Source organism: Podarcis tiliguerta (genome assembly GCF_965153285.1).
Source record: "Podarcis tiliguerta genome assembly, chromosome: 1".
NCBI classification, from domain to species: domain Eukaryota; kingdom Metazoa; phylum Chordata; class Lepidosauria; order Squamata; family Lacertidae; genus Podarcis; species Podarcis tiliguerta.
This window is the reverse complement of record NC_139534.1, coordinates 7,236,147-7,249,311: the sequence shown is the minus strand read 5'-3', so window position 1 is coordinate 7,249,311 and position 13,165 is coordinate 7,236,147. Positions and strand designations below refer to the sequence as shown.

The window sequence follows — 13,165 nt, the reverse complement described above, 5'->3', positions numbered from 1 at the left end:
ATAATTGGGATCTACTCGCAGCCTCTTCTTTTTTAAGACCGGAAATGTCTGTTAAAGACGAAAACAAAGGGGGACAAAATGGCTTCTATCCACTACGTCGTTACTGAAGATCTGAAATACTTTCCCTGATTAAGAGAAACAGGAGCCAACGGATGGTTGGTTATAAAGACTGGAAAAGACTGGAAACAATATTACATACACAACTGTTTGCAAAAAGATGTTTTTTTGATTACGAGCGAGCGAGAGGGCTAAATGGATGTCTGGCAGCCCCCCTCTAGGGCCCGGAGGGGGGACTGGGAGGATTCCAAAGGCCAATTGCTAACTGTCTGATATATGGCTACTCTGCAAACAGTCTGTTTAAGATAAATCAACAAGGGGGTTACAGAAAGAAATTTCTTTCTGTTTCTTTGATAACACCTGGACGGGAAAGATTAATGATCTGGGAGCTGCCAAAATAACAACTCTCAAAGAGCTGGACAGAACTTTGAAATTGGATGCAATTAAATGAAGCGGCGCGATGAAAAAACAGTTGAAGGAGTACTACATACGGACAAATCTGCACTCCATAGAAAAAAAAAGTATCTGCTTTCTGACATGAATGAGGATCGTGGAACCAGAGTCAAAATGTGGAAGGGAAAAATCGGACATGGAATTATGAATAACATTGAGGATGATGAGAGGCAGGACTATGATGTTGAATGCGCTTCAAAATTCAGACCGTGGGAAGTCAAAACAAAATTATTACAATTTGGAAGACAATTGGACCTTTTTTATTTTAGTTTTTTATTGGATTTGATTTGATATGTTAATTGGATGTTTTTATTGGAAAATTAATAAACGCTTAAAAAAAGAAAGAAGGCAAATAGTAGTCTAATTCAATCATTCTTTTTTCTGTAGCTTAACTGATGACTTTTTCCCTTTTTCTGTGGGAGTGTAAACTGAACCTCATCCAATTAATTACAATTTGATATAAACATGAATAAATTTGCCGTGTTTTGGTGAGTGTTTGTGTTTATTGTCTGCCAATATTTTGTACCCCATAATACCTGTGGTGTGATTTATCTCACATTCAGTATGAGCTGGAACTTAGCTGGAAGGGTGCCTCACGCTCTAGCATCATCAGGTTTTTTGGGTTTGTTTTTTATTGACCACATGAGACCATGCAATTAACGATACTTGTCTCATTTGCAGCCCAAGCCTATTAATATTTACTTGGAAGTGGGCCTTGCTGAATTCAGTGAGGATTACTGTACTTTCCAAGGGAGTGTGCATAGGATTGAAGCCTTAAGATTTGCACAGGATTGATAGGTAGAGTCCAGATGGTAGACACCATGCAGTCTATGTTTATGGTTCTTCGCAGCGTAAGCAAAAAAATACACAAGATGAGAGGGACGAAGACCCTTAGAATTGTGGGATCTGACTACGTCCATAGCAACACTGAGCATTGAATATGGACTAGGACCCTCATACCTACGGGACCGCCTCTCCTGGTATGCCCCACAGAGAGCATCAAGGTCCATAAATAGCAACACCCTAGTGGTCCCAGGCCCTAAGGAAGTTAGATTGGCTTCAACCAGAGCCAGGGCCTTTTCAACTCTGGCTCCGGTCTGGTGGAACGCTCTGCCTCATGAGACCAGGGCCCTGCGGAATCTGATTTCTTTCCGCAGAGTTGTTCTGCCTGGCCTTTGGCTTGGAGCCAATTTGATTCCCTCCCTCCCTCTCTTTCTTTTTTCTTTCTCCTCCTGTGATGAGGCTGCATTTTAATGTTTCAATAGTTTAATGTTGTATTTTAATCTTGTTTTTAAGTTGTATTCATTCAACTTGTTTTTATTATTGCTTGTTAGCTGTCCTGAGCTCGGCTTTGCCTGGGGAGGGCGGGGTATAAATAAAAATTATTATTATTATTTATATAACTAAAAGGGAAGACTGATAATCTGATGGTTGTCAAAAGGGACCCGGATTCATTTAATTTGTTAGGTGCATTATATTGCCAAGGGCAACCCAAACAGCCAGCCAGACAACCCCCACCCCCATAGTGATACATGAAAACCAAGAGGGAAAATAAATACATTTATTAAAAGCATTCCACCCGCTTCTAAAAGGCCACAGATACTTAAAGGTCAAATACCTGGTTCTAGAGGAAAGTTTTTGCCTGGCGCCTAAAGATATATAATGATGGTGGTGCCAGGCGAGTCTCCTTGGGGAGAGCATTCCACAAACATGGAGGCACTGCAGAGAAGGCCTGTTTTCATGTTGCCTCCCTCCAGACTTCTCATGGAGGAGAGCCATTTAAGGCTTTATAGATCAAAACCTTCCTTTCCAGTTGGGCTCATTATTCTGTAACCTCTGTTTGCTGTGCCGTAGAAATGATGGCATTTATCTTAATTTTCTGAGATACTGTTAGCACTTAAACTGCCTTGACTTTGACCCATTAAAAAAAACTTCAGTGGTTCAAGTGGCAAGATGATAAACTGTTACATTAATTCTGGGATACAGAACACAGTGGTGCCTCGCAAGACGAAAAGAATCCGTTCCGGGAGTCTTTTCGTCTTGCGGTTTTTTCGTCTTGCGAAGCAAGCCCATTGACGGAGTCGCGCTATTAGCGCTATTGACATTTTAAGGGCTAAAAACAGCTTTTTAAGGGGGGGAATTAGCGGTTTTGCTGCTAAAATGCTTTTAGCAGCTTAGCGATTCAGAATAAGGGGTTTTGGAGCAAAAAAAAAAATTCACTTTTTTTCGTCATTTTTCGTCTTGCGAAGCAAGCCCATAGGGAAATTCGTCTTGCGAAGCGCCTCTGCAGACGGAAAACCCTTTCGTCTTGCGGGTTTTCCGTCTTGCGAGGCATTCGTCTTGCGGGGCACCACTGTATATATCAATAAATCCTGTCTTTGATATGTGTAATAATTGTTTCGATTTTGAGAAGTTAAGAGTTGATGCTTTCAAATTCGTTTAGTTTTAAAGTTGTGATTTCCCATACAGAATACATGATGTGCTCCTTCATTTGTTTGCCAATAAATTTTTATTAAGTCTTTAAAAAAAAAGATTAACAAATTTAACAAATCTCAGATTAACAACTTTTAAAAATACAAATTAATTTCCAGTTTAATATATCCTTAGAGGTTGAATTCCCACCTCTCATTCCATGGTGTTTTTAATGCCCGCCCTTTCCTACAAAGAGATCTCTATTACACAACCTGATAATCATTATTATAATCTTTTTACCGTTGCTTAAACCTCCAAAAAATAACTCTTAAAAAAGTTCCTTGCCTTAATCTTTTACTTTACTGTTTTCATATAATTTTACTTTTAAAAGCCATCTTTAATCAAAACTCTTTTTTTCTCTCCCTTCGTTCCATTGCTGCGGGTGCAGAGATCTAGTTGCAAGTTATTGCATCCTTTTTGGAATCTCCCTCTCAACAGTTGTTAGCATGTTGGGAATCTTCCTTATTACTTTCTAACTTAGCATCACATTCCACCCGAAACAGCAGCAAGTCCTTACATTCCAGTCATCCCCAACATTCTTCTCTGTAAAACTGCTTGGCTTTCTCTTAATTTTGGTAGATCAAATCCGTAAGTCCAGCCACAGTCCTTCTGGGTCAGATTCCATTTTGCATTTCTCATTCAACCAGACAAACCGAGTTTATGTTTACATTCTTCACTTCCTAACTCCCACGCTCTCTTCCACTGGGATTTTTCCTGTTAAACTGTTTTAGCAAAGTCATTGCAGTTTTTACATTATAAAAGTTGCATTGTATCCAAATGTTTTGTTTTGTTTTGATGCTCCTTATTGCAACTTAATCTTGATTCTCTTTATCCTGCTGGTGACAACAGGGAAGGTAGCAATTTCTCAACAGCTTTATTACTTTATGAACTATCTTCAGCTTGATTTTGTTGTTGGTTTTTTCCCCCAGGCTGTCAAGAACAATGAAAGACGAATCCTACTCAGCAAACAACTTTTTACGTGAGAGATAGTGTTGGAATCCTGCTCTTCAAGTGGATGTGAAGGACAGCAAGAAGGGTAAATATTCAAAAGTGCCTAGTGATTTTAGTTACGTTTATCGCAGAAAGATTGGAATACTTCAAGTCATCCTTGTACAGTGGTGCCCCGCAAGATGAATGCCTCGCAAGATGGAAAACCCACAAGACGAAAGGGTTTTCCGTTTTCAGAGGTGCTTCGCAAGACGAATTTCTCAATGGGCTTGCTTCGCAGGACGAAAATGTCTTGCGATTCTTGAGGGGTTTTTTCGCTCCCCAACACCTTTTTCTAAAGCGCTAAGATGCTAATAGCCTTTTAGCAGCTAATCCGCTAATCCCTTAAGCCTTTAATAGCCGTTAATAGCCCTTAAACTGCTAATAGCGCTAATCCGCTAATGGGCTTGCTTCGCAAGACGAAAAAACCGCAAGACGAAGAGACTCGCGGAACGGACTCTTTTCGTCTTGCGAGGCACCACTGTATAACTGAAATTTGGTATTATCTTCCATCTAGACTCTAGGATAGTCTAGGCCCAGTACTGATTTGGGGGTAGTGCCTGCAAAGGCGAGCAAGAAGGGATTTTTGGCCATTCCCACTAGAGACAATCTTAGTGCCTTTTAATAGGGTTTGCTGCCATTTTAAAATATGAACCAATGATAGATTCAGTCCTATAGTGATCCCATAACCATCTTTGACCGGCTATTCCCTCAACTCATGTCTCAGTTTGTAATTTAGTTAAGCCTGTAAATACCTTATTTATAGGCATGGCCTATCGGTTTTTTGTTTGCTTTCCTTGCCTTCCAAGATCTAATCCTTATGAAAGCAGTAATATCTCATGGCAGCAAAGGTCCTAAGAGTCTTAACAAAAAATAGAGTGAGGAAGAAAGTAAGCTCATCCTCTAACTTAAAAATGCAATTTATTTTAATTTTTTAAAATAACGTTGGAGGCAATTTTAAAGTTAATCTGCAGCAGTGTTCTTGATAATGTTTTACTGAGCAAACATCTTGGAAGTCCCTTTGTATGGGCTCAGCTTTTCTCTGCATCGATTTTATTTTACAGATGTTTGATCGAAATAAACAAGCCGATGAAGCCTCTGCTGCTTCAGCACAAGGTAAGACTCTTATTTACTGGGGGAAACCCACATAATCAAATCATTAGCATCTGCTTGAAATGTATCTTTACTGCTTTGACAGTTAATGAAACTTGGGGAGGAGGGATATTTGTTGGCCGATTTCCCTTTCTATAGATTATCTTTTCCCCACCCTCCTTCTTACAGATATAGAAAGAAGAGGTAATGAAGGCTCCTTGCAACAGGAGAGAGGTAGCAGGTGAGTAAGATTAACGTGGAATTACATTGAAGCTGTATTCTTTATACTTTATACCAGGCATAGGCAAACTTGGCCCTCCAGATGTTTCGGACTACAGCTCCCATCATCCCTGACCACTGGTCCTGTTAGCTAGGGATGGTGGGAGTTGTAGTCCCAAAACATCTGGGGGGCCGAGTCTGCCTATGCCTGCTTTATACATTAACTAGAACTTCCCATTTGTGGTCACTGTCACCCACCGACATATGGTCGACCACGTAGAGGATGCTGGACTAGATGGCCTGATCCCTCAGGCTCTACTTACACTCTGTTCTATTGAGTTAATGCTCAGATTTCTTATCCAGGATCTGATAAAAAAAATACAGTGGTACCTCTGGATGCGAACGCAACCTGCGTCTGTGTGTGCATGGGTCGCGATTCGCTGCGCATGACGTCATTTTGAGCGTCTGTGTGTGCACGAGCAGCAAAATCCAGAAGTAGCGCGTTCCGTTACTTCCGGGTCGCTGCGGAGCGTAACCTGAAAGCGGGTTGCGCTCCATGGCGACCCAGAAGTAATGGAGCGCGTTACTTCCGGGTTTCGCCGCTCGCTCAGACGCTCAAATTGACGTCACGTGCATGCGCGGAAATGGTGAAACGCAGCACGCGAAGACGCGTCTTACGTTTACTTCCAGGTGTGAATGGGGCTCCGGAACAGATCCCGTTCGTATCCAGAGGTAATTGTAATTAAATATTTGCACTAGCACAGTGCAACTGTAATTAAATATTTGCACTAGCACAGTGGGACTCCCTCCCCCCTTGGGTCCCTTACAGCAGTGTTCCCCAACCTTGGGCCTCCAGCTGTTTTTGGACTACAACTCCCATCATCCCTCGCTAGGAAGACCAGTGGTCAAGGATGATGGGAATTGTAGTCCAAAACAGCTGGAGGCCCAAGGTTGGGGAACACTGCCTTACAGCATCCCCTAAACGGCTCCAGTATGTACATTCAAGGGAACCTCCAGATCAGATTTAGTGGGTGTGCAGGGAGGAGGAGAAAATTGCACTGATGGAACTTTTTCCTTAGCGCTACATTGAAAGCAACCCAAAGTGTGTGCAGGTGGGGCCTCCTTGGAACAGCCCCATTTGACCTGGATGCTCAGAGGCCATAGAATGATGACTGACTGTTATGGCGGGGGGAGAGAAATAAAAGCAGAAAACTGGGTGGGAGAGGGGAATGGGATGGAGTGTCATGGAAGAAGGTATGTCTGGCTGCGTCTCTGGAATACTGAACAGGAGCACTCCACACTGCAACATTTTGTTGCAGGTTCTGCCTGTATTTTATAGTAATGCATTTGGAGTATGGGGAGGCAGAGGGAGACGACACTGTTTAAAATATAGCAGTGGGAATAGGGAGCAGAATGGATAAAAATTACCGTATTTTTTGCTCTATAGGACGCACCCAACCATAGGGCGCACCTTGTTTTAGAGGGGGAGAACAAGGAAAAAAATAATCTCCCCCTCTCTGCGCAGCGCCCCTTCAACGAAGCAGCAGGAGAAACGGAGCCCCTTCCATTTCTCCTCCCACTTAGCCGAAGGGGCGACTACCCTTCAGCGAAAGGAACCCGAAGCCTCCGGAGCGCAGCAGGGACTCCTGCCACGCTCCAGAGGCTTCAGGCAGCTATCATTGAAGCCTGGAGAGCGAAAGGGGTTGGTGCGCACTGACCCCTATCGCTCTCCAGGCTTCACTGAAGGCAACCCAAAGCCTCCGGAGCGCGGCGGGAGCGCTCCTACTGCGCTTCGGAGGCTATCGCTGAAGCCAAGGAGCCTGCATTCGCTCCATAAGATGCACACACATTTCCCCTTAATTAATTTTTGGAGGGGGAAATGTGCGTCTTATAGAGCGAAAAATACGGTATTTGATAGAATTATTTTTGTTTGCATGCATATTCCATGACTGCTTTTGCAGTCCGCAAAAAGATGGATGATTGTATGCAGTCAACAGTGAATTGTTCTTGAAGCCTTTTTCCCAATCCCGTTGACTTGCCTGCACTGCTTGGAAGCTTCCCCGCTCCCTGACTGAAATTTTGCTGTTCTGCATTTGTTAGAGTTCTGACTCAAAGCTACTTTCTTGACACTTCTATCCTAGGAAATAATGCAGGATTAGCTTAAGCTACTTTCATTAACAATCTTCTTAGCTGGAAGCGTCTTAATGGCCTGTGATGCTGATCAGCGTTGATAAATGATTTTTGAGAATTAATTTTAAGAGCCCATCTCTTTGGGTCTCTGAAATCCTTGACAAGTGCTGTATATGAATAATGTAGTGCAGCTGTAATATGTTACCACATAATATGTGCACCTCAATATGTTACCAGTTCATAACAATCTGAAAAATGTGTATGTTCTACAGAGTCGTTAGAAAAAATGCTAAGTGCTTTCTACCTCCCCCACGGTCGAAATGAGGTTTAGGAATGCTTGTTCAATGCAATAACATTTTTTAACCATTTCAAAAGTGTAACGATTCTGAACCATTACTTTTTCACTCATCTAATATAGGGATGAATATTTCTTGGGTCAGAAAATTTTATATACGTAGAGGTGAGGCCATACTGAATTTTACTTATGTGTGGTTCATTTTGACTGAGTGTGGAAAAAGTAACATGAATGTTGTTTTAATAGCAGCCCTCATCCAGGTAGGAATCTAACTTCTCTCTCCCTCTGAAAACAGCTGGTTATATGAAAATTTCTATTTTTCATTTTAAGCACGCAAGCACCAGAGCTGGCTGGGCCTGGAGTACCTGTCATTCAGAACAGGCAAGGCTATTGCAACTGTTGCCATGTCCACTACAGTAATCTTGAACAGGTAAGGACTTAACTCCAACTGCCATTATGGGAACCTTGGTTTTCCATTATCTGTCAAAGGGCTTGATCAGCTGTTAGTTTTACTCGATTGGATCTAAAATTTTAAAAATAAAGAATTGTTTGATACAGCCAGTTTCATTTTTAATCTTCAGCTTGAAGGTGTTTGCACTAAAAAATTTTTTTAGGTAATAGATCTGTAAACGGTGGCTCATTCCCACATTCACTGCAACTTAAGAAAAGCGTGTTTGTGAAAACGAGTAGAGTTCAATATGTGCATTAGGTGTAGAGAACAGGCCCTCTGTCCAGCAAGTCCCACTTTTCCTCATCTTCCTTAGCGCTATCACCTACAGTGGTACCTCTGGTTACGTACTTAATTCGTTCTGGAGGTCTGTTCTTAACCTGAAACTGTTCTTAACCTGAAGCTAATGGGGCCTCCCGCAGCTGCCGCCGCCACCGGGCGATTTCTGTTCTCATCCTGAAGCAAAGTTCTTAACCTGAGGTATTATTTCTGGGTTAGTGGAGTCTGTAACCTGAAGCGTATGTAACCCAAGGTACCACTATATTTCTCACTGCTATCATTACAGTTCTTGGGCTGGGCTTGAGCTGTTGAGAGCCAGTGTGGTGTAGTGGTTAAGAGCGGTAGACTCGTAATCTGGGGAACCGGGTTCGCTTCCCTGCTCCTCCACACGCAGCTGCTGGGTGACCTTGGGCCAGTCACACTTCTCTGAAGTCTCTCAGCCCCACTCACCTCACAGAGTGTTTGCTGTGGGGGGAGGAAGGGAAAGGAGAATGTTAGCCGCTTTGAGACTCCTTCGGGTAGTGATAAAGCGGGATATCAAATCCAAACTCTTCTTCTTCTCTTCAAACTTGCATTCCACTGTACAGGATACCATGGAAGAAGATGCTCATGTGGCTAGTAGAACATTTAGGCAAGGAAAACCTGTACTTTGAAGCTGGGGGTAGAGAGGTTAAATACATCTGAGAAGTGGAAAAACTTCCTTAAACCTTAGGAGGGAAATTCCATTGGCCTAAATGGCAGAGATGTAGAACCTCCTGCTGCTGCTTCTCCAGTACCCATTCAACTGTCTTTCTATTACCATTTCTTACTCCTTAATTTTGGCCACTTCCACACCTCACCCTTGTCTCCCCCAGTTATGTGCAGTCTCTTTCTTTTGTCCCCCATCCTCTGCTGCAACAGCCTCCTCCCACCCAGGTTTCTTTGCTTCTAGTGCAGGGGTCAGCAAACTTTTTCAGCAGGGGGCCGGTCCACTGTCCCTCAGACCTTGTGGGGGGCCAGACTATATTTTGAAAAAAATATATGATGCAAGGGCATCACGAGCCCCGGCAGCTGCTTACCTGTGTCTTGCGAGCGGCAGGGGCTGGTGGCGGCGGTGGAGGGATGATGAGCGGCCTGCGAAAGAGCTCCGTAGAGGGGCTGCTTAAAATGGCGGCCGCTCGAGCGCTGCTGCTGCTGGCACCAACAAAGCCCAGCCCCCTTCCTCCTCTAGGCAGGGCAGGGAGAAGAAGAAGAAGAAGAAGAAGAAGAAGAAGAAGAAGAAGAAGAAGAGGAGTTTGGATTTGATATCCCGCCTTTCACTCCCTTTAAGGAGTCTCAAAGAAGAAGAAGAAGAAGAAGAGTTTGGATTTGATATCCCGCCTTTCACTCCCTTTAAGGAGTCTCAAAGCGGCTAACATTCTCCTTTCCCTTCCTCCCCCACAACAAACACTCTGTGAGGTGAGTGGGGCTGAGAGACTTCAGAGAAGTGTGACTGGCCCAAGGTCACCCAGCAGCTGCATGTGGAGGAGCGGAGACGCGAACCCGGTTCCCCAGATTACGAGTCTACCGCTCTTAACCACTACACCACACTGGCCAGGAGGAGGCGCCACCGCCGTGTGAGGGAGAGGGAGATCCACACAGCGATTCCCGGACCGTCCATGGGTCGGATCCAGAAGGCAATTGGGCCTGTCCGGCCTGCGGGCCTTAATTTGCCAACCCATTCTAGTGTTTGGTTGGGAGGGGGAAAGGAGAGATGGGTAGCTCAGTGGCAGCTTTATCACACGTGTTCAACTGGCATTCTTTTTCTGTTCATCTTTTTGGGAGTTACCCTTGATCTTGTGTATTGTAATGAAAATAGTTGTTAAGTTTTGATAGCTGATTAATATAAAGCATCCTCTTCTTCTCTCGTTCAGCACGTGTCCAGTACCCAGCACAGGCACTTTGCCACTTACTGCAGGAATCGTCCGGGCACAACTAGCCTGATGGAGCGTTTCCTTCAAGATGTTTTGCGGCACCATCCCTATAGATACCATGATAGCAGGTAATACGCCCAGTTTTTTTTTTTAGTTTTTTTTTTTTGGCTTGTCTAACTTTTATAATATATATGCAAGGTAGTGTGTTAACTTCTTAAATTATTGAATTTGCAGCAGGTTTGGCCCTCTGGAGAGGGAACTTTTGCCTGGAGACCCTCGCTTCATACAAAACATGTATTTGGCTTAATGGATTGTTTCATATATCTGCACTAATTACAGTGGTGCCCCGCAAGACGAATGCCTCGTTTTGGAGGTGCTTCGCAAAACGAATTTCCTATGGGCTTGCTTAACAGCTGATCCACTAAGCCGCTGATCCGCTAAGCCGCTTATCAGCTGATCCGCTAAGCCGCTAATATCGCTAAGCTGCTAATGGGCTTGCTTCGCAAGACGAAAAAAACCGCAAGACGAAGAGACTCGCAGAACAGATTCTTTTCGTCTTGCGAGGCACCACTGTACAGAGCTTTTAAATTTAATTGGTAGAATAAATCAGCACAATTCTATGGTTGTGCAATCGTTGCATGATACAAGTCATGCAACAAACCACATCCACGGAAGCATTTGTACAAAAGGGCTTTCCCCTCTCCTCCCTCCACCCTACCCCCCAATTTGACTTAGGGGGAGTCAGAAGAACCCTTCAGAACAGCAGGGGGGGGGGGACACATTCTGTCTGGTAGGATGCAATGCTTGCACAGACAGAATGATTGCAATAGCATGAGATTGAATTCTACTCAAAGAGATGTTGTGTGCAAATTTGGCTCCAGATCCCCGCCTTTATTTTCTGGGGTCTTTCATTTTCTCTTGATGGTGTTATTTCAAATGATACCTGGAAGGAATATCTTGGCAGAGAAAGTTGAATGTCCAGATCAATGCCAGCAAAGGTATATAATGTAGGAATTTTGCTGTGAGAAGTGACGAGGGACTGAATATTAATCCTGAAAACTGAATTGTGAAAATTTATTCTGTCTGCTGTGGACTGGGCTCTGCCATTTTTGATGAATTGATGAGAATGCAAAAATTAACTATGGGTGTGTGAGGGAAGTGCACAATGGCTGCAGTTTGGCGTCACATTAAACCATAGTTCAGTGTCATACAAGCTGGAACAAGCTGCGGTGAGACTTGGAGGAGGAGTTTGGAAGCGTTGGCATCTGCTTTTGCTTAACCACCTTTTTTTCATGTTACCTGTGATTTGTTTGAAACAAATCAGCTTGGAACCATAATTACGGAGGCATTTACTTCACTGGGTAGGGGAACTGTGCAAACCTGAGGCTCACTGCAACTCATCCCCGTTTGTTCGTGTAATTTCACCAGCATAAATGGAGCTGCAACAGACATCCAGAAGAGTGAAGGAAATGCATAGTTCTCACTATCTTATTTGTATCTGTCCTCCCCCCCAAGGAGTATCTTTTCTGCCTGGGGCCTGAGTGGGGATCCTGAGCCCCAAACCCAGTGTTCTCTGCTGAGCCCTATCAGGATTCCCCATCAAGCAGCTGGCACAAAATGTGCCTTGTGGGCTGCGTTTAGCACAGCAGGGAACCAGTTGTGCAGGCCCTGAAGCGGAGCCCAAACATAGCTGTCAAGTGTCCCTTATTTGGCAGGAAACTCCCTTATCCCAGCGCCGTGTCCCGCTGCTGTCCCTTATTGATGATGTTCCTAAAATTTCCCGGGGTTTCATGCTCGCCTGGCTCGGGAGGGAAGCAGCGGCTCAGGGTCCGCCACAAGAGAGAGAGCGCGCTGGCGCCATCGTCCTGGCGCGAGGAGTTCCATCGGCCCTTCTCCGCCTGAGGGAGGGGGAGGGAGAGAGACTTGCCCAGGCCGCCCGCGAGCCCGGAGGCAGCAGCGGTGGTGGCAGCTGAGGAGGTGGCCTGAGGGAGGAGGAAGAAGAGGGGATGGGGAGGGATGCAGAAGGGCGGCGCTTCAGCAGCCACGGCAGCGCTGCAACTGCCTTATGCCGGATTGGCATCATCTGTCAATCCTACCAATGCACGCAACTCCACAACAGCAAAATCCCTTATTTTGGCTGCTGATCTCTTATTTTAGAGGCTGCTGTCCCCTTATTTTCAAATCTGTAAGTTGACAGATATGAGCCCAAACAAAGCTATCCCATCTTTTTGAGGGATGCTGTATTGAAAACAGCGGGCTGTATCCAGTGAGGGTCTTCCAACCCCACCAGAGCTTGTTCTGAGGGGGCAGGATGCAGCATGCAGGGGGCAGGGAAGGAAGAGGAATTTCCATGGTGCACAAGGAAGTCAGTGATGGACCCAGCCCTGGGATCCGGTGCTTTCATTTTCCTCCTTTCCATTTGATTTTCAAAGTATGTCAAGAGCAAAATCCCACCTGGGCATCAGCTGTGAGGTCACCATTGGAACTTCTTAATAATAAACTCCTGGAGTGAAATAAACACCTGACTATTCTGGGTTAGCTATAATCACCTCACTCACATGTGGCAGCCACGAGCCAGGGAATAGGTCCTTCTAATGAGTGCAGACTAAAATAGTATTTTGCTCTGGTACCTGATATATTATTTATAAAAGTTAGCGTAGAAGGTTTTATTCCTTGGTGTTTCATCCATCATACTTTTATGTTACGTGCTGTATTGATGGCAGGGAGGCTATTTGTGAAGACTGCTGTTTCATGCTGCTGCTCTTTCCTTTCTGAAAAGACAGCGCATCAATTCTTAGACTGCAGGATGCTACCAGAACATAAGGAATGTTCTTTGGTGTC

The 13,165-nt window shown here is 44.4% G+C and overlaps 1 protein-coding gene across 2 annotated transcripts in view; it reads left to right on the top strand.

Moving 5' to 3' along the window:
* The window catches only part of ZDBF2 (zinc finger DBF-type containing 2), a 29,686-nt gene that overhangs the window by 5,930 nt on the left and 10,591 nt on the right, over positions 1–13,165 (top strand). For both annotated transcript variants that reach the window (XR_014502498.1, XM_083401107.1), the window contains exons 2-6: positions 3,912–4,018; positions 5,034–5,085; positions 5,251–5,302; positions 8,036–8,135; positions 10,325–10,452. Coding sequence is in view for 1 of the 2 variants with exons in the window: in XM_083401107.1 (XP_083257233.1) it covers positions 5,034–5,085; positions 5,251–5,302; positions 8,036–8,135; positions 10,325–10,452 (332 nt within the window). In the remaining variant the exon portion in view is untranslated. The remainder of the gene's footprint in view (positions 1–3,911; positions 4,019–5,033; positions 5,086–5,250; positions 5,303–8,035; positions 8,136–10,324; positions 10,453–13,165) is intronic.